The sequence below is a fragment of the Thalassophryne amazonica genome, chromosome 6 (assembly GCF_902500255.1).
Source record: "Thalassophryne amazonica chromosome 6, fThaAma1.1, whole genome shotgun sequence".
NCBI lineage: Eukaryota > Metazoa > Chordata > Actinopteri > Batrachoidiformes > Batrachoididae > Thalassophryne > Thalassophryne amazonica.
Window position 1 is genome coordinate 125,050,256 of NC_047108.1, and position 26,548 is coordinate 125,076,803.

Genomic DNA, 26,548 nt, shown 5'->3' on the forward strand with positions numbered 1-26,548 from the left:
GGAGGAGGGGGGTGAGCTGAGGTGTTGGTGCGGAGGTGGTGGTGGTGGTGGTGGGGACGGGGGGGGGGGACATTAGTTTCTTGGATGAGTCTCTCTGTCCCACTGTCAGGTAGTTGAGAATTTGTCCACTTGCAAACATGGAGATGCCAGACTACACCGAGGTTCTGGACCCGGCCTACACCACGCTGGAGATTGATAACATGCAAGTGCTCGCCATGGGCACGGGTGAGTCCTGTTTATGTGAACCTGGTGTTGAACTTTGAAATCTTTACTAAGGGGTCACTTGTCCATGTGCGCCTGCTGACAGAGGGATAACCTTGTGGGAAACGACTCTTTTATCACCCCCTTAAGAGATTTTTAACGTGCAAGCCTCCTATCCTGGTGCACTCAGTTGGACACAGGGCAACTTTAACCTGTTACAGCTTGTGCTGATGTTGTGTTTCAGCCGGATCGATTACAGCAGATTGATACTCGTCCTCTGATGAAGCAGTTGTTTAAGTATCGTGATCATCCCTCTCTGGTTACAAATCGCATGTTCCCACGGAGTCTAATGTGAAAGAAACCTTCTGTGGTGACGGAATGATAAATGCTTTTAAGGACTTCCAATGACACAAACATATTATCGTATGAAGTCTCCCATGACTTCTGGCAGTGATTCTAAGATGAAAGAGGTCACGTCAGGATGGAGAAATCAGCACCAACTGCTGATTTACATTTTGTATAGAGGCGTTAAGTAGACTTTCCTAACTATTATATTAAAATGACACCTTCTATATCTGGTATTTTTTGCTCCCTATTGTATAGCAACATATCACATCACAACATGCTGTGATTGATTGAGTCTGAGTGGCTAAAAAGAAAACCCATCTCCAGTGATTGACTTTTCAAAGGTAATCAAACTAGCATCAATTACAGTCTGTTCACTCTGTTTGATGTGAATACTCTATTTATTCCAGCTGTTCTCACCTTTTTAAAACAGTCATTTTTTTAATTAAACAGCAACCGATGAGATTCTGATCAACAAATCAGACATATTTCTTGATGGATTTGGTCTTATTGTCAGACGTCTCAACTCATTCCAGCGTTTTCTCTCTCTCTCTCTCTCTCTCTCATTCCCTGATGCCAGACTCTTCGCCGGCTGACGGTACAAACATGAATGCCAGCAGCCACCTCGGGGCGGGCAGCCTGTGTGCCATATGTGGAGACAGAGCCACTGGAAAGCACTACGGCGCTTCCAGCTGTGACGGCTGCAAGGGCTTCTTCAGGCGCAGCGTCCGCAAAAACCACATGTACTCATGCAGGTGAGAGTCAGTGAGCCCCGGAACCAGGTCCATATCAGCCTCGGTGTCCCTTTGTCCTATATCTTGCAAATGGAACTATAAAAGCAGATGATGTGCAGCAATCCGCTGTCTTCACAGTCAAATCCTCAGGCATATTTTCCAAACATTATGATAATGCAAAAAAGTATTACACTGATATTATTTATAATAGAATAGAATGTCTTTATTTGTCATTGTGCATACAAGCACAACGAAATTAAAAGTGCAATCTCACCACAGGATGCATGTACACCTAATAAATAAATACTCAAATGATCCTAAAATAACAAAATTCAATGAATAAAATACATGTTGTTCGTATCTCAATCTTGAGGAAGGGCTTAAAGATATGATTTGCAACATTTGTGGCTGTTATGTTGGATTTTCAGTTTTGGTTCATCTAAATTTTGTGTAATTTGACAGTTAAATCACATTATTTCTTTGATTTTACACTGTCATTCATTTTCTTTTCTTTGGTGATACTGCTGGATAGCACAGGTGGTACTGATGTGTATGTGGGTTGTATTCTGCTGTTCTGCAGAACCTTAATAACTGCTGATGAGGTTCTGTTGAGAAAAGCCCTAGTTTCCTTCTGAATGAAACCAGCCACAAGGGGCGCTACAAAACATACAGATGAACTCTAAAACAATATAAATTATCTGCAATGAATTAAATATTACTCTATTATTTGCTGCAAATACTGTAAATAGTCCTTATTTAAACAGAGTAAACATAAATAGCCATGAACTTAAATTACTATCCAAATATTGATGAACTAAAATTGCATTTACATGGCGCTGTGGAGACATTGTAAGAGGGAGATAATGACTTTACCAACTATATACTTATGTCAATTGGCTTTTAAAATTATGACTCAGTGCAAAGAAAAAATGGGCTAATTTATTTATTTAAAGATGTTTGTTTATTGAGTCAATCAGAGCACAAACGAGATTCTTCTACTCACATTCCAGATTCAACAGACAATGTATTGTGGACAAAGACAAGCGGAATCAGTGCAGATACTGTCGACTGAAGAAATGCTTTAGAGCTGGTATGAAAAAAGAAGGTAGGAGCTGTTTGTCTTCATAAACCTGTGGATTTTTTTGTTTGTTTTTTTGTCAAAAGAGCAGCAGTGGTTCAAGAAACCTCTTGTTTGGGGCGAAAAAAAACGAACTTCCCACTTAATCAGCGAATCACTGCCACAGCTGCCCTGCTGCATGGACACGACTGATGTGAGTGTGTTGCAATAGCAGAGTAATACTTTGTTAATGTTCACTCTGTGGAGCACTGAAGTCTCTGGCCAGCTTATGCTGAGCAAACATTTCTGAGCAATAATAGCCATATACTGATAAACATGACAACCTTGGAAGGCTTATTTTTCTTACAGTGACTCAGAGTTCAAAGACATTACACATACACATGCACACACAAAAAAGAAAAATTTAGCTTTTTTTTTTCTTTTCCAAATTTTAAAAATGCTTTGACTGCAAATGCAACATTTGTTCCCCTACTGACCTCTAAGTGGCATAAAGTCAGTGTTTTACATTAGGGGCCAAACAAGCTGTAGCCCATTCTTAACATTAACATTGTCATGTGAAAATGCATTCACTCTCACATTCATATATATATATATATATATATATATATATATATATATATATATATATATATATATATATATATATATATATATATATATATATATATACCAATGCATAAATACATACATATTAACATATGTGAGATAAAAGTTCCTGCGACCGTGAGGCAGTCAGAGTCCAAGACTGAAAACCTATTTTTTATTCTCTTTCTTATGAGTAGTTTGTCTGTTTTATTCTTTTACTTCTGTATTTAATTATGTATTTGAATTTTTTTATTCATTTTTAATTATTTATTTAAATTTTATGTTGAATTGTTTCATGTAAGGCGCCTTGACACAACTTTGCTGTGATTTGGCGCATTATAAGCTAATTAAATTGAACTGAATTGAAAAATGCATATGCATGTGAGAAGATGAGTGTGTGTTTTATGACCCGGAGTCCAAACATGTCAAGGCGGTTTTGCAGACAAGAGAACGCAGCTACTCTGGTTAGCTGTGTAGGCTAACACTTACCGGCACAACCTCTCCCATCTGCCTAGGCTTCCCTTCTCCACTGGGAACCGATAAAAATACTTTTCGTGACTGCTTCGGTGATTGTAGCCGAAAACAAAACAGTACATCATTCTTCCATGTGAAGTTATGCTGTGTATATATTACACAATGGGAGCGGAGGTCCCATAAGTGGTCAATCCATCCATCTATCCATCCATCCATTTTCTTCCGCTTTATCCGGAGTCGGGTTGCGGGGGCAGCAGCTCAAGCAAAGCCGCCCAGACCTCCCGATCCACACACACCTCCCCCAGCTCCTCCGGGGGAACCCCAAGGCGTTCCCAAGCCAGCCAAGAGATGTAATCCTTCCAGCGTGTCCTGGGTCTTCCCCCGGAGCCTCCTCCCAATGGGACGTGCCCGAAACACCTCTCCAGCGAGGCGCCCAGGGGGCATCCGGAAAAGATGTCCGAGCCACCTCAACTGACTCCTTTCGACATGGAGGAGCAGCGGCTCGACTCCGAGCTCCTCCCGAGTGACCGAGCTCCTCACCCTATCTCTAAGGGAGCACCCAGCCACCCTGCGGAGGAAACTCATCTCGGCCGCTTGTACCCGCGATCTCGTTCTTTCGGTCATGAGCCAAATCTCATGACCATAGGTGAGGATCGGAACGCAGATCGATCGGTAAATCGAGAGCTTTGCCCCCCTATTCAGCTCTCTCTTCACCACGACGGTCCGATACAGCGACCGCATCACTGCAGATGCTGCACCAATCCGTCTATCGATCTAACGCTCCATCCGTCCCTCAGTCGTGAACAAGACCCCGAGTTACTTAAACTCCTCCACTTGAGGCAAGGACACTCCACCAACCTGAAGAGGGCAAAGCACCTTTTTCCGGTCGAGAACCATGGCCTCGGATTTGGAGGTGCTGATTTTCATCCCGGACGCCTCACACTCGGCTGCAAACCGCCCCAGTGCACGCTGAAGGTCCTGATTTGACGAAGCCAACAGAACCACATTGTCCACAAACAGCAGAGACGAGATTCTGTGGTTCCCAAACCAGACCCCCTCTACACCCTGGCTGCGCCTAGAAATTCTGTCCATAAAAATAATGAACAGAACCGGTGACAAAGGGCAGCCCTGGCGGAGGCCAACGAGCACTGGAAACAGGTTTGACTTACTACCGGCAATGCGAACCAAGCTCCTGCTGTGGTCGTACAGGGACCGGATAGCCAATAGCAAAGGACCCCGGACCCCGTACTCCCGGAGCACTCTCCACAGGGTGCCCCAAGGGACACGGTCGAATGCCTTCTCCAGATCCACAAAACACATGTGGACTGGTTGGGCGAACTCCCATGAACCCTCGAGCACCCGATGGAGCGTGTAGAGCTGGTCCAGTGTGCTGCGACCAGGACGAAAACCACACTGCTCCTCCTGAATCCGAGGTTCGACCATCGGTCGAATTCTCCTCTCCAGTACTCTGGAATAGACCATACCGGGGAGGCTGAGGAGTGTGATCCCCCTATAGTTGGAACACACCCTCTGGTCCCCCTTCTTAAACAGAGGGACCACCACCCCGGTCTGCCAATCCAGAGGCACTGTCCCCGATCGCCACGCGATGTTGCAGAGGCGTGTCAGCCAAGACAGTCCCACAACATCCAGAGACTTAAGGTACTCAGGACGGATTTCATCCACCCCAGGAGCCTCGCCACCGAGCAGCTTTCTAACCACCTCGGTGACTTCTGCCTGGGTAATGGATGAGTCCGCCTCTGGGTCCCCAGTCTCTGCTTCCTCTTCGGAAGACGTGACGATGGGATTGAGGAGGTCCTCGAAGTACTCCTTCCACAGCCCAACAACATCCCCAGTCAGGGTCAACAGCTCCCCACCCGCACCGTAAACAGTGCTGGTGGAGAGCTGCTTCCGCCTCCTGAGGTGTCGGACGGTTTGCCAGAATCTCTTTGAGGCCAACCGATAGTCCTCCTCCATAGCCTCCCTGAACTCCTCCCAGACCCGAGTTTTTGCCTCTGCGACCGCACGGGCTGCGGCATGCTTGGCCTGCCGGTACCTGTCAGCTGCCTTTGGGGTCCCACCTACCAACAAAGATAAGTAGGACTTCTTCTTCAGCTTGACGGCATCCCTTACTTCCAGTGTCCACCACCGGGTTCGGGTATTGCTGCCGCGACAGGCACCAGAGACCTTGCGACCACAGCTATGAGTGGCCGCATCAACAATGGAGGTGGAGAACATGGTCCACTCGGACTCCATGTCTCCAACCTCCCCCGGGATCTGGGAGAAGCTCTCCCGGAGGTGGGAGTTGAAGACCTCCCTGACAGAGGGTTCCGCCAGTCGTTCCCAGCAGACCCTCACAATACATATGGGCCTGCCAGGTCTGACCGGTTTCCTCCCCTCCCAGCGGATCCAACTCACCACCAGGTGGTGATCGGTCGACAGATCTGCCCCTCTCTTTACTCGAGTGTCCGAGACACGTGGCCAAAGGTCAGATGATACGACTACATAGTCGATCATTGACCTCCGGCTTAGGGTGTCCTGGTGCCACGTGCACTTATCCATCAATCAATCAATCAATTTATTTTTATATAGCGCCAAATCACAACAAACAGTTGCCCCAAGGCGCTTTATATTGTAAGGCAAGGCCATACAATAATTATGTAAAACCCCAACGGTCAAAACGACCCCCTGTGAGCAAGCACTTGGCTACAGTGGGAAGGAAAAACTCCCTTTTAACAGGAAGAAACCTCCAGCAGAACCAGGCTCAGGGAGGGGCAGTCTTCTGCTGGGACTGGTTGGGGCTGAGGGAGAGAACCAGGAAAAAGACATGCTGTGGAGGGGAGCAGAGATCGATCACTAATGATTAAATGCAGAGTGGTGCATACAGAGCAAAAAGAGAAAGAAACAGTGCATCATGGGAACCCCCCAGCAGTCTACGTCTATAGCAGCATAACTAAGGGATGGTTCAGGGTCACCCGATCCAGCCCTAACTATAAGCTTTAGCAAAAAGGAAAGTTTTAAGCCTAATCTTAAAAGTAGAGAGGGTGTCTGTCTCCCTGATCTGAATTGGGAGCTGGTTCCACAGGAGAGGAGCCTGAAAGCTGAAGGCTCTGTCTCCCATTCTACTCTTACAAACCCTAGGAACTACAAGTAAGCCTGCAGTCTGAGAGCGAAGCGCTCTATTGGGGTGATATGGTACTACGAGGTCCCTAAGATAAGATGGGACCTGATTATTCAAAACCTTATAAGTAAGAAGAAGAATTTTAAATTCTATTCTAGAATTAACAGGAAGCCAATGAAGAGAGGCCAATATGGGTGAGATATGCTCTCTCCTTCTAGTCCCTGTCAGTACTCTAGCTGCAGCATTTTGAATTAACTGAAGGCTTTTTAGGGAACTTTTAGGACAACCTGATAGTAATGAATTACAATAGTCCAGCCTAGAGGAAATAAATGCATGAATTAGTTTTTCAGCATCACTCTGAGACAAGACCTTTCTAATTTTAGAGATATTGCGTAAATGCAAAAAAGCAGTCCTACATATTTGTTTAATATGCGCTTTGAATGACATATCCTGATCAAAAATGACTCCAAGATTTCTCACAGTATTACTAGAGGCCAGGGCAATGCCATCCAGAGTAAGGATCTGGTTAGACACCATGTTTCTAAGATTTGTGGGGCCAAGTACAATAACTTCAGTTTTATCTGAGTTTAAAAGCAGGAAATTAGACGTCATCCATGTCTTTATGTCTGTAAGACAATCCTGCAGTTTAGCTAATTGGTGTGTGTCCTCTGGCTTCATGGATAGATAAAGCTGGGTATCATCTGCGTAACAATGAAAATTTAAGCAATACCGTCTAATAATACTACCTAAGGGAAGCATGTATAAAGTGAATAAAATTGGTCCTAGCACAGAACCTTGTGGAACTCCATAATTAACCCTAGTCTGTGAAGAAGATTCCCCATGTACATGAACAAATTGTAATCTATTAGACAAATATGATTCAAACCACCGCAGCGCAGTGCCTTTAATACCTATGTCATGCTCTAATCTCTGTAATAAAATTTTATGGTCAACAGTATCAAAAGCAGCACTGAGGTCTAACAGAACAAGCACAGAGATGAGTCCACTGTCCGAGGCCATAAGAAGATCATTTGTAACCTTCACTAATGTAGTACTTTCTGTACTATGATGAATTCTAAAACCTGACTGAAACTCTTCAAATAGACCATTCCTCTGCAGATGATCAGTTAGCTGTTTTACAACTACCCTTTCAATAATTTTTGAGAGAAAAGGAAGGTTGGAGATTGGCCTATAATTAGCTAAGATAGCTGGGTCAAGTGATGGCTTTTTAAGTAATGGCTTAATTACTGCCACCTTAAAAGCCTGTGGTACATAGCCAACTAACAAAGATAGATTGATCATACACTCAACAAAAATATAAACGCAACACTTTTGGTTTTGCTCCCATTTTGTATGAGATGAACTCAAAGATCTAAAACTTTTTCCACATACACAATATCACCATTTCCCTCAAATATTGTTCACAAACCAGTCTAAATCTGTGATAGTGAACACTTCTCCTTTGCTGAGATAATCCATCCCACCTCACAGGTGTGCCATATCAAGATGCTGATTAGACACCATGATTAGTGCACAGGTGTGCCTTAGACTGTCCACAATAAAAGGCCACTCTGAAAGGTGCAGTTTTATCACACAGCACAATGCCACAGATGTCGCAAGATTTGAGGGAGCGTGCAGTTGGCATGCTGACAGCAGGAATGTCAACCAGAGCTGTTGCTCGTGTATTGAATGTTCATGTCTCTACCATAAGCCGTCTCCAAAGGCGTTTCAGAGAATTTGGCAGTACATCCAACCAGCCTCACAACCGCAGACCACGTGTAACCACACCAGCCCAGGACCTCCACATCCAGCATGTTCACCTCCAAGATCATCTGAGACCAGCCACTCGGGACAGCTGCTGAAACAATCGGTTTGCATAACCAAAGAATTTCTGCACAAACTGTCAGAAACCGTCTCAGGGAAGCTCATCTGCATGCTCGTTGTCCTCATCGGGGTCTCGACCTGACTCCAGTTGGTCGTCGTAACCGACTTGAGTGGGCAAATGCTCACATTCGCTGGCGTTTGGCACGTTGGAGAGGTGTTCTCTTCACGGATGATGCGAAGGAAATGTGTTGCACTGCATGGGGCAAATGGTGGTCACACCAGATACTGACTGGTATCCCCCCCCAATAGAAGAAAACTGCACCTTTCAGAGTGGCCTTTTATTGTGGGCAGTCTAAGGCACACCTGTGCACTAATCATGGTGTCTAATCAGCATCTTGGTATGGCACACCTGTGAGGTGGGATGGATTATCTCAGCAAAGGAGAACTGCTCACTATCACAGATTTCGACTGATTTGTGAACAATATTTGAGGGAAATGGTGATATTGTGTATGTGGAAAAAGTTTTAGATCTGTGAGTTCATCTCGTACAAAATGGGAGCAAAACCAAAAGTGTTGCGTTTATATTTTTGTTGAGTATATTTAAGATCGAAGCATTAAATAATGGTAGGGCTTCCTTGTGGACACCCTTGTGCTCGAACATCGTGTTCGTGATGGACAAACTGTGACTAGCACAGAAGTCCAACAACTGAACACCACTCGGGTTCAGATCGGGGAGGCCATGCTTCCCGATCACCCCCCTCCAGGTCTCACTGTCGCAGCCCACGTGGGCGCTGAAATCCCCCAGGAGAACAATGGAGTCCCCAGTCGGAGCGCTATCTGGTACCCCTCCCATGGACTCCAGGAAGGTCGGGTACTCTGCACTGCCGCTCGGCCTGTAGGCCGAGACAACGGTGAGAGACCTGTCCCCGACCCGAAGGCGTAGGGATGCGACCCTCTCATTCACCGGAGTGAACTCCAACACATGGCAACTGAGCTTGGGAGCAATAAGCAATGCAACCCCAGCTCTCCGCCTCTCCCTGTGGGCAACGCCAGAAAAATGAAGCGTCCAGCCCCTCTCCAGGAGTTGAGTACCAGAGCCCCAACCCCAGGCCTGGCTCCAGGGTGGAACCCCGACTCCGCTATACTGGACGAAGTCTCGGTCCTTGATCTTTCACTGGTCATGGAGGTTCTGAGTTGCCCTTAGTCTGATCCGTCACCTAGGACCTGTTTGCTTTGGGAGACCATACAGGGAGCGCAAAGCTCCCGACAACATAGCTCCTAGGATCATCTGGGTACGCAAACTCCCCCACCACGATAAGGTGGCAGCTAGCGGGGGAGAAATCCTGTGATGATCAAATCCCGCAATATCACGCAGGATTCAAACGAGACTGTGGTGCCCTATTGGAGTCCACCTGAGGTGAATTCAGTTGATTGGACATGATTTGGAAAGACACACACCTGTCTACATATAAGGTCCCACAGTTGACAGTGAGAGCACAAACCAAGCATGAAGTCAAAGGAATTGTCTGTAGACCTCCAAGACAGGATTGTCTTGAGGCACAAGGGAAGGGTACAGAAATATTTCTGCTGCATTGAAGGTCCCAATGAGCACAGTGGCCTCCATCATCTGTAAATGGAAGAAGTTCAGATCCACCAGGACTCTTCCTAGAACTGGACGCCCGTCTAAACTGAGTGATCAGGGAGAAGGGCCTTAGTCAGGGAGGTGACCAAGAACCCGATGGTCACTCTGTCAGAGCTCCAGTATTCCTTTGTGGAGAGAGGAGAATTTTCCAGAAGGACAACCATCTCTGCAGCAATCCACCAATCAGGCCTGTGTGGTAAAGTAGCCAGATGGAAGCCACTCCTTAGTAAAAGCCACATGGCAGCCCACTTGGAGTTTCTGAGTTGGTACTCAGTAGGACTCTCAGACCAGGAGAAACAAAATTCTCTGGTCAAAGATTGAACTCTTTGGCATGAATGTCAGGCATCATGTTCGGAGGAACCCAGTCACCATCCCTACAGTGAAACATGGTGGCGGCAGCATCATGCTGTGGGGATGAAAACCTGCTCCAGAGTGCTCTTGACTTCAGACTGGGGCGACAGTTCATCTTTCAGCAGAACAATGACCCTAAGCACACAGCCAAGATATCAAAGGAGTGGCTTCAGGACAACTCTGTGAATGTCCTTGAGTGACCCAGCCAGAGCCTAGACCTGATTGAACATCTCTGGAGAGATATGAAAATGTCTGTGTACTGACACTCCCCATCCAACTTGATGGAGCTTGAGAGGTGCTACAAAGAGGAATGGACCAAACTGCCCAAAGATAGATGCACCAAGCTTATGACATCATATTTAAGAACACTTGTGGCTGTAATTGCTGCCAAATGTGCATCAACTAAATATTGTGCAAAGGGTGTGAATACTTATGTACATGTGATTTCTTTGTTTTTTTTATTTTTAATAAATTTGAAAAAAAATGTAATTATGGGGTGTTGTGAATACAGTTTTGAGGAGAAAAATTAATTTACTCCATTTTGGAATAAGGCTGTCACAAAACAAAATGCAGACAAAGTGAAGCACTGGGAATATTTTCTGGTTGCAGTGTACATGTGTGTCAGATGATGAACTGTATGTATGCAAGTGTAACAGAGGCCAGCAGGTGTCGCTGTGCAGATATAGTTAGTAAATCTCACTCCCAACAGCTCAAAAGGATTCTCTGGTCACAAGGCCAGAGCCCCGGGTTTTAGCCTTCTGGTTAGAGAGTCTGACTCCCATGCCGAAGCTCATGAGTTTGCGTCCCGAGGGGAGCGAATGGGCGGAGTCATAACAACACAACGCAGAGTGCAGCCGCTACACAAGAACTAAAGTCTGCGTATGTCTAAGTGATACTTTTGTATAAATGCACGAGAAAATGTAGGTATGTACAGTGCCCCCCAAAAGTATTGGGCCGCTTGATATTTCACATATTTTAATTTGTTTATGCTATTTCAAATACAAAAAGTGAGGCTTCTCAATATAAAAAAAATTCTAAAATTATCTTCCTATGAAAGCCAAGAAGATGGGTTACACATTTTGGGCCACTTTGGTATAATACCTGTAAATAATCACTTTTATTGCTAGTTTTCTTCAGACAAGTCAGGGGATGGATACATGAACATTTCCAAGTCACTGAATATTTATATTTCTTCATAATTAATGTAAATAAAGTTCAAGATATAGTCAATGACTTGGAAATGTTCATGTATCCATCCCCTGACTTGCCTGAAGAAAACTGGTGATAAAACTGATTATTTACAGGTATTATACCAAAGGGCCCATTACTTATGCAACCCATCATCTTGGCTTTTATATTTTTAATTAATTTATATGAAATTGTAGAGATTTGCTTTGAGTTTGAATTTAAGGAAGATAATTTTAGAAATGTTTATTTTGAGAAGCCTGATTTACCTTTTGTAATTTGAAATGGCACAAACAAATTCAAATGTGTGAAATACCAAGTAGCTCAATACTGTTGGAGGGCACTATATGTATGCATGTGAGAGGATGACTGTATACATGTAAGAAGTGGGAATGTGTCTTAGAAATGCATGTATATAAGAAATATGTGAGATCTGTACATGTCAGAGGAAGAACTGTCTTTATGTGAGGAGTAAAACACTTGCATATCTGTCTGAGATAAATTTTTGCACATCAGGATGGAGATATATGTATTTGGTAAAGAATGCCACTACGTGAGGGCAGAATATTGTGTAAGTGAGAAGAGGAATGCATGTACGTCTGAGTGAGAAATATGTGTACATGAAGGTGAGAATATATAGTCAAAACCTGTACATGTGAGAAGGAGAATGCATGCACTTCTGTGTCAGACATGTGTATGTCTGAGAATGTGAATACAGTTATATGCATGTGAAAACAAAAACTAAATGCACGTGAGATCAATAATCCATGCATGTGTAACTGACAAAAGTGTACAAGACAGAAGTGCACAACTCTCGTAGTTTTGATGCAGTACTGATACTATAAGTGTGTTTTCAGCCGTACAGAATGAAAGAGACCGAATCAGCACCAGAAGGTCCAGCTATGAAGACAGCAGTTTACCCTCCATCAATGCACTCATCCAGGCAGACGTTCTGTCCAGACAGGTAGGAACTGATAGGTGGTGCTGCAGACTTTTGCACATCTTGTATCATATGCTTTATTTGCAATGGTGGGCACAGCTAACCAAAAAGTTAGCTTCGATAACCATTAATCTGCTAACTGAAAAGTTAACGTTTATAAAGCTTAACCGATAAATCCCTAAAAAATTTAGCGGACGTTACAGATAAAAGCTAAACCAATAACTTTCAGTATTGACTTCAGTACACGGCAGCTACTGACACAACAACAAGTCTGCGCTTCTGTCTCAGATCGACCTTTTCTCAGCAAAAGAGACCTGGTGATCAGAGAGAAACGAGAGAGAAAAAAAGAAGATAATTTAGTGTTTAGACACACATGCTGCATTGCATTATGGGTACATTACATTATGGGTGTGTCTAAATGCTAAAACCTTCCAAATTAGTGCATTACTTTAAAACTAAAACATATAGCTGATATTTTCACTTTGTAAAACGACAGATGTGATGTTAATTTCAATAACTTGTCCGTAATTAGTTTGTTTAAAATTATAAGCATAAGTCAAAGCTGTCTGCCTGTGCAAGACCCCAGTGAAATGACTGGCAGGTCTGTATGGTGTGAAGAGAAATTATCTTTTTTGTTCTTCCCTCCCTCTTACTTTTCTCTCTGGTAGTTAGCTCTCCTCTGCCTGTGACAAGTGACAAAGTGACAAAGTTTTTTATTTGGCACACAAAATATTCAAATAAAAAAAAATGAACAATTCCACAAACAAACACAGACAAAACTAGTGAGTCCGAAAGAGTGTGGGCTGACGCAAAGCTTATTAGCGCCCACCCCTGCTAGTACAAGTCCAACAATTCTAATCAGTCATATTTACATAAATACAAATTCACTACTACATGTCGACACACAGACATACACATCAATATACTATTCACTTATAATTATATAGTACCAGATCACAAGAAAGTCGAATCAAGGCACTTTACGCCAGTAAGGACTAACCTTACCAACCTTACCAGCCTCTAGAGGATAGCGCTCTACCATTCATGGCTGTCTGTCTGCTACAAAACATGTAACAGGTAGGCACTAAAATCTTTGATTTCAGACTTTACAAATGTTTTTATCTGTTAAGCTTTATTCACTATGGCTGCAAAAAAAAATGTTAGCGGTCTAAAAGTTATCGGAACTAAATTTACTGGAAGGTAATTGGTCCGCTGATGGTTTTTAGTTATCTGGAAAGCTAATCCGCTAATGAAAACGTTAGCTTCGATAATTATCTTATTTGTGTGTTTTTGTTTAGATCACCTCCCCTGCTACTATACTGAACGGCGACATACGAGCCAAAAAGATTGCCACCATCACGGATGTCTGCGAGTCCATGAAGCAGCAGCTGTTGGTCTTGGTGGAGTGGGCCAAGTACATCCCAGCATTCTGTGACCTGCCCCTGGACGACCAGGTAAGAGTCATTCACAGACAGAGTGTACATAGTTGTATAGACACTCTGGTCACTCATCAACCAGCGTGCAGCATCTATCTAAAAAAAAAACAACAAAAAAAAAAACTCCAACTGCAGGTTGGGGGAGTATACCAGCTTTTAACATCTCACTGAAAATGTCTTCTACAAAGAAAACCAAAATGCACTAAGAGATTCATCTTCTAAAGAGGATTAGAAAGCTCCCCCCACCAAAAAAAAAAAAAAATCTTCTCAAACCATAGTGGTTAATGTGTTTTAATCCTGCGTTAGAACACAAAGAGTTGCTTTTCCTTTGAAAACAGTGCAGAATCATTAACACTGTGATCACCAAGCTTTAGTAACTGATTTGCTGATGCTGTATTAGTCCCAGTGTCTTCAACACAGCATTTTCTCACTGTTTTAAGTGCAGCCTGCTCACTTTGTGAATTAAACATGAAGGCAACACTGATTTTTAATAGACAAGACAAATGTGTGGATGTGAAGAGCATGTTTCAAATACATCTGCTTGGCAGCAAGTAACAATGGTTTTCATTAACGAACAAGCAAAAGTGGTCTTGGCAGCCATCAGGACCATGCGATTTGCAAAAATTATTTGTAAACCCGTGCAAACAAAATGGTTATTTGACATATATCTGCCTGAAAAAGCCCAGACATGTCCCCCTGTGCCAAGACTGTGATTTAAATTGATATCTTAAAAGGATACCAGGAAATTATTATGGTATGTGAAAAGATGCCAATACAACCCAGAATAGGAGGTTCACTGGTCCTCACCTATATGTATCTACGTATCCGAATTCAAGATTTCAAAACTGAATACTTAGTAGTTACTGGCAGACATTTTGCAGAATCACCGATTTTATTAATATATCACACAATTTTGCTGAAACCAGAAACAGCTTAAATGACATTTACAAAAATTAAAAAATAAAAACTAAAAATCTAAAACCAAAACATAATCATTTGGCTTTTGACAATGCCTCAGGGCCTCCTTATTCCAAATCTAGCCATCATCTTTCGTCATGTCACATTCAGCCATCATCTTTCTTCATCTCACTTTTAGCCACCATCTTTCTTCTTATCACATTCAGCCATCATTTTTTGTCATCTCACATTCAGCCATCATCTTTCTTCATAAAAATGGTTTTGGTGCTGTTAGATCTTAGTGCTGCGTTTGATACTGCGGGTCATCATATTTTACTCGATAGGCTGGAGAATTATTTTGGGATTACTGGGAGTGCACTTGCGTGGTTGACGTCATACCTATCCAGTCTTTCTCACTGTGTTTTGTACAATAACACTACTTCTAATAGTGATATGAAGTTCTGGGTTCCACAGGAATCTGTCTTGGGCCCCCTGCTTTTTTCCCTGTATGTAGCACCCCTTGGGCATATACTGTGGCATTTTGGGATTGTCTTTCATTGCTATGCTGATGATACTCAATTGTACATGCCGATAACTGCTGTCAATCTCAGTCAAATAAAATCTCCAGAAGACTGTCTTGCATCAGTGAGAAGTTGGATGTCTAGTAACTTTCTACTTTTAAACTATAAGACTGAAATGATGGTTCTTGGTCCAGCGAGGCATCAGCATCAATTTCACCAGCTAGCGCTTAGCTTGGGTTTGTGTGTTATACATCATACGGACAAAGTGAGGAATTTTGGGGTAATTTTTGATCCTACGTCTTTTGACCTCCACATTAGTGACATCATGATGGACTGCTTTCTTCCATTTGCGAAATATAGCGAGGATTTGTCCCATCCTGTCTATGGCTGATGCTGAGACTTTGATACATGTATTCATCTCTTCTAGATTGGATTATTGTAATGCTTTATTTTCTGGTTTGCTGCAGTCCAGTACTCAGGGTCTTCAAGTGGTTTAAAATGCTGCTGCCAGACTCTTGACACGAAGCAGAAGGTTTGATCATATTACCCCCATTTTGGTGTCTCTTCACTGGCTGCCTGTCTCTGTGAGGTCAGATTTTAAGCTATTGGCCTGTAGAGTTGTTCATGGACCGGCACCAGCCTATCTGGCTGATTTAGTTAAACCTTATGTACCGGCCTGGGATTTGCGTTCACGGGATACAGGACTGCTCTGTGTCCCAAAGGTGAGGAAAGGGTCTGCAGGACAGAGAGCCTTTTCATACCGTGCTCCCGTTTTGTGGAATGGCCTCAGTGAGACTTTCAGATTCTGTGGAGATTTTTAAGAAAAGACTAAAGCAGAGGTGTCAAGTAACGAAGTACAAATACTTTGTTACTGTACTTAAGTACACTTTTTAGGTATCTATACTTTACTCCATTACTTATTTTTCTGCCTACTTCTGACTTCTACTCATTACTTTTTCACACAAGTATCTGTACTTTCTATTCCTTACATTTTTAAAACAAACAGCCTCGTTACTCTTGCCTTTAGTTTAATGTATATGTATATATATATATATATATATTTCACGTCATGTGAGCCTGTAATTAACTTTTCTGCAGCGCGGCTTTGCTTTGAACCGTGAACCAATCCAAGCAGTGGTTCGCAGATTGAAGCAATGCTTCGACCTATTGCTTCGTTTATTCTTTTTCTTTCGCTTAATTTTCCCCCGCTAAAACCCTAAAGAGCATACTTCTGTGAGTATTATTTATCTTTTCTATGTTAAACCGACCTGTTATGGTCTTCTGAAACAGTTGATAGATTTATTTTATAACTTAAAAACGGGAGCGACGCTAACGCGTTAGCATGTCTATGGCATTTTCAATGTTAAAAGTTAGCATTAAGCAGCTGTCATCACGTTCGGGTGCATTTGTTTTCAAATTGTAATATTTCTTACATTTATTTTTGTTTATATATTAATAATCTAATGATTATTATATACAATTTTAGAGAAAGAGGCAAAAAGAACCTGAATAGAAACACAACAGAAAATATAAAAGCAACTAACAATGAACATACATATATGAATACATACATAAATAAATAAATAAATGTTTCCTGTGAACACCTAGTGACTATTACACCTCCACTTCATCCCTGTCTTATTTAATGACAATTTGTTTCAGTCAAACCATATTTTCAATGTGTTAATTTCTTCAGTTATTTCCTCCTGAACTTTCTGCCAAACTAGAAAACTGCTGCATCCTTGTAAGAGCAGAATACTACTGGAATGAATCTGAATAAGGAAAGTTTTTTTTTTTCTCACTAAATGGATGCTGCACTCACTGCAGTTTATCGTCTGGAATAATCCCAGATTGCATTTCAGAACTTCTAGAATTGAAACATTTTCGTGCAGGTGGTGTTGGGGATAATTTTGGTTTTGGGGTCTTGGGCCACATGTAGAACGAATCAGTTTTTAAATTAAGCTTTCAATTCATATAGTGGCATCTACCTTTTTTTTTTTTTTTTTAAAGGTTACTTTATACTTTTATACTTTAAGTAGGTTTTGGAGCACATACTTTTTCACTTTTACTTGAGTAAAGAGGTCAAGTTGATACTTCAACTTTTACCAGAGTGTTTTTAAACTGCAGTATCTATACTTCTACTTAAGTAACAAATGTGTGTACTTTTGACACCACTGGACTAAAGACACATCTTTTTTCCCAGTCTTATGGCTAACATCCTTTTAAATTCATTTCCTTTACTTTTTATTGTGTTCTTGATGTTTTAATTTTATTTTACATTGTTTTTATTATTTTCTATTGTTTTTGAGCTGTTTTTATGTGAGGCACCTTGAGGCAACGTTGTCGCAATTTGGTGCAATATAAATTTAATAAATTCATCTCACATTCAGCCATCCTCTTCATCTCACATTCAGCCATCCTCTTTTCATCTCACATTCAGTCATCATCTTTCTTCATCTCACATTCAGCCACCATCTTTCATCATCTCACATTCAGCCACCATCTTTCATCATCTCACATTCAGCCACCATCTTTCGTCATCATATTTAACCAGCACTGTCATGCTTGTTGCTTGATACTATTTCACATCACTCACTCACTCACGCATCTTCAACCACTTACTCCAATTAAGGGTCACAGGGTGCTGGAGTCTAATAAATTCACGCACACACACACACACACACACACCTACAGACAACTGGAAGTAATCGCACATCCAATGAATATATTATTTTGTTACATTTCAGGTGGCGTTGCTACGGGCTCATGCAGGAGAGCATCTCCTACTTGGTGTTGCCAAGAGGTCCATGCTATACAAGGACATCCTCTTATTAGGTCAAATTCATCCATTACATCCAGTAACACTTCTTCTGCAGCCACAATCACATCCCCCAAACAAAAAATAAACAAGCCAGTGTGAACATTGTGTTTGAAATAGATCTGTAAAATTATTCTTATTTTCCCACCCTGCAGGTAATGACCACATCATTCCTAGAAACTGTACAGAGTTGGAGGTGAGCAGGGTAGCGATACGGATCCTGGATGAGCTGGTGCTTCCCTTCCAAGATCTACAGATAGATGACAATGAATATGCATGTTTAAAAGCCATCGTTTTCTTTGACCCAGGTACTGAGTGATATTTGGACCACTCAAACTTTCATTATTTCAACTGGAAGTTCAAAATGTGGCCTTTCTTGTGCACATATCTGAAGCAGTCCATTTTAGTCAAGCATCTTCCTCTTCAGACACTCTACAAGTATCTCGACTTTTATTTGCCCACAGATGCTAAAGGTCTGAGTGACCCTGGAAAGATCAAGCGTATGCGATACCAGGTCCAGGTCAGCATGGAAGACTACATCAATGACAGGCAGTACGACTCTCGAGGCCGCTTTGGCGAGCTGCTCCTGCTGCTGCCAACACTACAGAGCATCACCTGGCAAATGATTGAGCAGATCCAGTTTGTCAAATTGTTTGGCATGGCCAAAATTGACAACCTGCTACAAGAAATGCTTCTTGGGGGTGAGTGGATTTGGCTCAAGTCACCTGATGCTGATACGTAGGAGTCGATGTAATCAGCAAAATAACCAGAGCGGGTGGCAGCACTGATTTTGCAGTGAGGTTTGCAGCTGAAACTCAGTGTGCGTTTTGCCCGATAGGTTCTGCTAATGAAGCTCCACATGCAACTCACTCCCTGCACCCTCACCTGGTTCAGGAGCACCTCAGTGGCAACATAATAGTGGCGACCAACATGCCGATGCCAATCCATAACAGTCAAATCTGTAAGTAGAAATATTATTACCTTAAGTACAGAACATACTGTGTGTTATCAAGTGTGTTATGCTGTTTTGGCATTCAAAATTATTATTTGCACATGAGGTAGAACTGACTAAAAAAAAAATACTAACAGCAGCACAGCGAATTGAAATTAATGGTTTCATTAACAGAAATTCTAGAAATTGTGAAGTTTCCTCATTGTTACGCAGCTTTATGTACAATTTAGTCAATTATCTGAAACAGCTAACAATCTTGGTTATATAATCCTCATAATCTGGATTATTTTTGTTCAAGAGCATGTCTGTTCTTTTCATGAGAAATTCCACAAAAATACTTGTTACCCTCTGCCAAGGAGGTTATGTTCTGTAACTTTTTAAACTTGGTGGCATGGTGTGCCTGTTATTGGCTGAGAAAGAATCCGTTAAATTTTGGTGCAGATTGGGATAAAGGAGCAGATGGAGGAATATGTTCTTTTATTTTGGACCACATGGACAGCACAGTGCCTCAGTGGTTAGCACGGTTGCCTCACAGCAAGAAGGTTGTGGGATCGCTTCCCACCTGGTCCTTTCAGTGTTTGCATATTGTCCCCGTGTTCATGTGGGTTCCCTCCGAGTGCTCCACCTTCCCAACACATGCAGGTTAGTTACCTTATAAAATTACTTTATGCAATTACTTCATTAGCAGCTGCGGACAACGTGTCAACAACTGCTGAATGTAACTAATAAGGTAACTACAATAGTAATCTAATTTGGTTACTCTTAAGATTCTGTACTCAGAAAAGTAAATATTAGTTACTTTGCCGATTACTCAATATTAAGAGTAACCAAGTTAGATTACTAGTTACTTTAAGCAGCTGCCGACAAAGTAACTGTATAAAGTAACTAAAAAATAACTTTTCAAAGTAACTGTGGCAACACTGTTCACCAATCAGGATCCAGCTTCAGAAATCAGCAACAAACTCCACCAAACAGGATTAAAGGTAAGTGAACAGGACCAACTGATCACGATTGTCTATTTATAGGTGTACTTTGTGTAAATCAAGTCTCAAGTCAAGTCTGGGAGCATGTGATGGTGTTGCGTTTTGTCACATCCATGACACAGTGGAACCACACGTACTCCTGGGGGGCAGACGACTGGGCCACACCCATCTCTCAAAAATAACCATTTGTTGGTCGCAATCAAGTGATGCATGAACGTCCCCTTGGCCTTCTCCAGCTACTGGGGTCATCCACACTGAGGCACCTGTGTCCTGGATTGTGCACAGAGAAACATCTCACATGTCCAAAATGTCGAAGCTGATGCTTTTTCCAGAAGGCAAGTGATGCGTCCTATCTGTGTCTCCCGAAATAATCGCTCGTTTGACACAAAGTCATTCCAGCGGTACCCAAAGATCCTCCAAAGTGACCTGGTACTAGACATCCAAGCACCATCTGGGATCAGTGGTACTTTGTCCACATCCAGTTAATTATCTTGTTGTTAATTATCTGTTGGTCCACGGGAGTGGAATAAGAACTGGCATTTGGTTTGGGGTTTAGTTTAATTTAAAGGGGACTGTGGGGCCTTGGTGCAGGTACCTTCCACTGACTTCCCTTCTTGTTTCTTATGTGAAATGATATTGTTTCAAGTCATGTTAATGGTAAATGTGATAACTGTGTTTACTTTCCGAGTGTGTTATTTGTCCAGTTACTCATACCTCACTGTCCTACTTTTCAGCCACTCCTGAAACCCCAATACCATCTCCGCCTACCGCCTCCAGCGCTGAACATTATAAAATGGCTCCGGGGGTCATAGCCACCGTGCCAAAGCAGCCAACCTCCATCCCTCAACCCACCATTACAAAGCAAGAGTCCATCTAACAGCCACCTGAAACCTGCTTCACTTTCGGATTGCCTTAAACCACAGATTTCATATGCAAGTTTCTGCACAGACAGCTCCGAAGCTGTTGACTTGAATAAAGCAAAGTAGCGAAACATATCGAGAAAGTTGTTCCTGGCAGAAACTTCAGGGAATGTTCATACATGCATGTAAAACCTCAGTACAAACTGTTTCAAAACTAAAAAAAAAAACAACTGAAACTGTTGTTCTGAAAGACTGACAATATCAAAGAACATTTTTGTAAATAACCTTTTTATTGTGCAACATGGCTTCTCGTGTGTGCAGTACGGCTCTATGTTAGACATGACTGGCATGTTATGAATGTTACAGCAGGCCTTACATTGGCATGTGTGTTGCACAGTGTTTTATTTTATGCTCTTCAGTGATGAAAATGATATCACTTTAAGGCAGGCGTGACCTCAGTGACAGCTATAGCTCGGATGCAAATGTCATTTTGTCAAATGAGACAAATGCAAATTTCTGAGGAGCCATGAGAGTATCTTTTGCCATAACAATACAATATCTTTAATATGCTGTATTTTGTTTCCACTTGACATGTAAAATTTATCAAATTTATACTCTGTAAGCTGCCATGCAGACTCACTGAAGAATTTCCCCAATAACATATTTTATTGGTTTTTAAAAAAAGTTATATTTTTTTGTTTAATGCTTTGTTATGGTCTACGTGGTGGAATGAATTGTGCCTTGTAACCTGTACTGCCTTACTAAAACAGACAATGTATTGCCTTATAATGTGAAAATGAAATAATAAAACTTTGTGTCTATTTTTACACTGCATTTTCCAGTTATCATTATGAGGGACACCTTTTGAGGAAAGGAGAATTTGCTTAACAAATTGATGTAAGTCATGAAGTCATATATGTTGGAAAATTTGCAATCACTGACTGGGGGAAAAGGTCCAATGTGGCAGTGCTGCTTGGGCAATACTGCAACAAAAAGACTGATAAACGGTCATAAAATCATTAAAGATGGCACTGATTCAAGAGAGAAACAGGGAGGGCACCTGTACAAAACCTACTGTAGAAGTGGTGGCTTTGGTGGCTGCCAGACCTACAGGCTTTGGAAATGAAAGAAAATGACTAACAAGCTCATTTCAGGCTACAGGTATCTTTAAAACCAAACCAATGTTGACAGATACAGAGAAAGAATAAGAGCCTGCTTGGCAAGATTCATGCAAAATTCTTTCTGTAGGGTTAAGTCATAGAACACAAGTTAAACAATTAGAAAATAAGTTTATTTCATTGATTTATTCAATTTTTGGGCGGTAATACCCCCCTCTGTCACAGATCCCATTCACTGTGTGTATCTCGGGCAACCATCTCACTCACTCAGTCTCTTTGTCGTTTATGGCTAAATTCAGCCAAATCCTTTCTGCTGCGTTGTGTGTCCGAAATACGAGGTCTCTTAGATAATAAACCGACCCTTTTATTTTTTTTTTTAACTATATGGATTTGAATGACATGCGATTACACCAATCATGCTTGAACCCTCGTGCGCATGCGTGAGTTTTTTCACGCGTGTCGGTGACGTCATTTCCCTGTGGGCAGGCCTTGAGTGAGATGTGGTCCCGCCCTCTCGGCTGAATTCCTTTGTTTCACACACTGCTCGAGACGGCGCGCGTTGCTTTATCAAAATTTTTCTGGACCTGTGAGGAATATCCGAGTGGACACTATTCGAGAAATTAAGCTGGTTTTCTGTGAAAAGTTTAACGGCTGATGAGAGATTATGGGGTGTTTCTGTCGGTGTAAGGACTTCCCACGGAGCGGGACGTCCTGCAGCGCTTCCAGGCGCTGTCGTCGGCCTGTTTCGAGCTGAAAACATCCTAATTTAAGGCTTAATTCACCCAGGACATCGTGAGAGAACAGAGAAGATTCAGAAGAGGCCGGCATGAGGAATTTATGCTGACATTCCACTGTTTAAGGACATTTTTTTAATGAAAGACGTACGTGCAAATTTGCCGAGTTGTTTCCGTGACGACTCGGCAAATCTGTGTGCGCCGCGACAGGAAAAACACCTCCGTATTGAAAACCATTTGTAAAATTCAGGCGGCTTTTGATGGCTTTCAACAAGTGAGTAACTGAGAAATTGTTTAACAGCTTGGGCATGTTCCAACTTGCCCGTTAAGATTTCCAACGGAGGTGTTTTTCCTGCCGCGACCCCCCGCGGTCGGGTCCGGCCCGACATGCGACTCTGCCCGCACGTTCTTTCATTACAAAATGACCGTTAACAATGGAATGTCCGAATAAACTCCTCATGCCGACTTCTTCTGAAAGTTCTCTGTTCTCTGACGACTTACTGCGTCAACAGAGCCTGAAATGTGGAAGTTTTCAACTTGAAACGGCGAGACGCTGCCGCCTCGAAGCGCAGATCACCGTCAGGCGCCGTGGACCGTCCTTAAAGCGACACTACCAGACCAAAATCTCTCATCAGCCGTTAAAATTTTTACCGAAAACCAGCTGAATTTATTGAATGGTGTCCACTCAGTTGTGCCTTACAGTTTTGAAAATTTTTTATCAAACAAAGCGACAGTCTCTGAGCCACTCCTAAACAATGAAAAAAATCGACGAGCGGGTGGACGACTCCTCACTCAAAGACTGCCCACAGGCGAATGACGTAACCGACAGGCGTGAAAAAACTCTCGCATGCCCACGAGGGTTCAAGCATGTCTGATGTAATCACACATGATTCAAATCCATATGGTTTTTGAAAAAAATAATAAGGTCGGATACTTTTCTAATAGACCTCGTAGATGCACTACTGCACAAGACTAACTCCATTGCGCAAAGCCATGGTGGAGGGTCAGGTTTCCAAACATTTTGTGCATTTCACAAAAATTCAACCTTAAACCTTATCCTAACTAAAGCCCAACTGATACAGATTTTTTTTTGTTTTTTTTTTTGTGGGGGTCAATATGATACAAATATTAAGTAAGAAATATTTACAATGCCAATATATCTGCCCATGAAAAAAAAATGCATTGATTCATAACATTTTGTTATCAAACCCTTATGACAATTGAGACTTGATGTTTTACAGTTTAAACAGGAACATTATTAGAAATGCAGTAACTATAAATATAACCAACATTCAAGAACAGGTCATCACACTGTTGCATGATGACCATTCCATTCCAGCTTATTAATTAATCAAAAACCCATTCAGAGCTTTAATTCATTTGAAAGCTTGACTCTTAGTCTTGTCCATTCAAATTGGAAGTCCCAAAAACCAGTTTTATTTGTTATTATCTATCGTCCTCCTGGTCGTTATTGTGAGTTTCTCTGTGAATTTTCAGACCTTTTGTCTGACTTAGTGCTTAGCTCAGATAAGATAATTATAGTGGGCGATTTTAACATCCACACAGATGCTGAGAATGACAGCCTCAACACTGCATTTAATCTATTATTAGACTCAATTGGCTTTGCTCAAAATGTAAATGAGTCCACTCACCACTTTAATCATATCTTAGATCTTGTTCTGACTTATGGTATGGAAATTGAAGACAACAGTATTCCCTGAAAAGTCCCTTCTGTCTGATCATTTCTTAATAACATTTACATTTACTCTGATGGACTACCCAGCAGTGGGGAATAAGTTTCATTACACTAGAAGTCTTTCAGAAAGCGCTGTAACTAGGTTTAAGGATATGATTCCTTCTTTATGTTCTCTAATGCCATATACCAACACAGTGCAGAGTAGCTACCTAAACTCTGTAAGTGAGATAGAGTATCTTGTCAATAGTTTTACATCCTCATTGAAGACAACTTTGGATGCTGTAGCTCCTCTGAAAAAGAGAGCTTTAAATCAGAAGTGCCTGACTCCGTGGTATAACTCACAAACTCGCAGCTTAAAGCAGATAACCCGTAAGTTGGAGAGGAAATGGTGTCTCACTAATTTAGAAGATCTTCACTTAGCCTGGAAAAAGAGTCTGTTGCTCTATAAAAAAAGCCCTCCGTAAAGCTAGGACATCTTACTACTCATCACTAATTGAAGAAAATAAGAACTTTACTAGTAATGACTTCATGACTTTCTTTGCTAATAAAATTTTAACTATTAGAGAAAAAAATTACTCATAACCATCCCAAAGACGGATCGTTATCTTTGGCTGCTTTCAGTGATGCCGGTATTTGGTTAGACTCTTTCTCTCCAATTGTTCTGTCTGAGTTATTTTCATTAGTTACTTCCTCCAAACCATCAACATGTCTATTAGACCCCATTCCTACCAGGCTGGTCAAGGAAGCCCTACCATTAATTAATGGTTCGAGCTTAAATATGATCAATCTATCTTTATTAGTTGGCTATGTACCACAGTGTTGTGTGGGCCGCTGAAGAGGAGGTACTGCTGGCCCACCACCACCAGTTGGCGCCCTGCTTGGAGTGTGGGCTTCAAGCATGAGAGGGCGCCGAGACAACAGAGAGTGACAGCTGTCATTCATTTACACCAGCTGTCACCAATCACCACCTTCCCTACAAAAGCCGGATTATTACTCCACCTCCTCGCCGAGAAATCAGCTACCGTTAAGGTAATTCTCTGCAATTCATACTTTCTGAGACTAATTATTGTTCTGTGTGCAGCCGTATTCCTGAAGTCTGTAATAATTGGATTGGCGTGCAGTGAGAGTCTGCGACGTCTTCGCCTCTCACTCCATCCAAGGAGCAACTGTCAGGAGCTGCACGGGTGATTCTGTATCGGAGGTGGAGGTTTTCCCTCCCTGAAGACCTGTGGGTGAAGGATTACTGGGTGTGTGGATACACACTCACCATTAACTGTTTTCATCTTCTGCCAGCAGTACCAGGGTCTGCAACAGAAGACAGTGACCACCTGGGGACTCAGGACTTGGCAGCTCCGGTGTTCTTCAGGCCGTTGGTGGTGGAAGCTGTGTGGGTCCCGGCTCTTCGATCGCCAGAGGTCTCCTATCTTCGAGCCTGCCCGCACGTCACCTTGTGTTTAATTAGCATTATATATTTTTGTCTGTATCCAGTTGTGCGTTTCACAACATTAAATTGTTACTCTTTGTCTTATCCATTGTCCGTTCATTTGCGCCCCCTGTTGCGGGTCCGTGTTACGACACCTTCCCAACACCACAGGCTTTTAAGGTGGCAGTAATTAAACCATAACTTAAAAAGCCATCACTTGACCCAGCTATCTTAGCTAATTATAGGCCAATCTCCAACCTTCCTTTTCTCTCAAAAAATCTTGAAAGGGTAGTTGTAAAACAGCTAACTGATCATCTGCAGAGGAATGGTCTATTTGAAGAGTTTCAGTCAGGTTTTAGAATTCATCATAGTACAGAAACAGCATTAGTGAAGGTTACAAATGATCTTCTTATGGCCTCAGACAGTGGACTCATCTCTGTGCTTGTTCTGTTAGACCTCAGTGCTGCTTTTGATACTATTGACCATAAAATTTTATTACAGAGATTAGAGCATGCCATAGGCATTAAAGGCATTAAAGGCACTGCGCTGCGGTGGTTTGAATCATATTTATCTAATCGATTACAATTTGTTCATGTAAATGGGGAATCTTCTTCACAGACTAAGGTTAATTAT

General features: G+C 42.2%; 1 protein-coding gene across 2 annotated transcripts; it reads left to right on the forward strand.

Moving 5' to 3' along the window:
• Positions 1–64: 64 nt before the first annotated feature.
• hnf4a (hepatocyte nuclear factor 4, alpha) lies at positions 65–21,620 on the forward strand. 2 transcript variants are annotated; one of them, XM_034173358.1, is made up of 10 exons: positions 65–225; positions 1,127–1,301; positions 2,291–2,385; positions 12,395–12,501; positions 13,776–13,931; positions 18,079–18,166; positions 18,305–18,457; positions 18,614–18,850; positions 18,988–19,110; positions 20,819–21,620. In XM_034173358.1, the coding sequence occupies exons 1-10, from the start codon at positions 138–140 to the stop codon at positions 20,959–20,961; spliced, it is 1,365 nt and encodes a 454-aa protein (XP_034029249.1). In that variant the 5' UTR covers positions 65–137; the 3' UTR covers positions 20,962–21,620. The 2 variants fall into 2 exon arrangements, with proteins under 2 accessions (XP_034029249.1, XP_034029250.1); XM_034173359.1 differs by lacking the exon at positions 65–225 and adding an exon at positions 868–890.
• Positions 21,621–26,548: the final 4,928 nt, after the last annotated feature.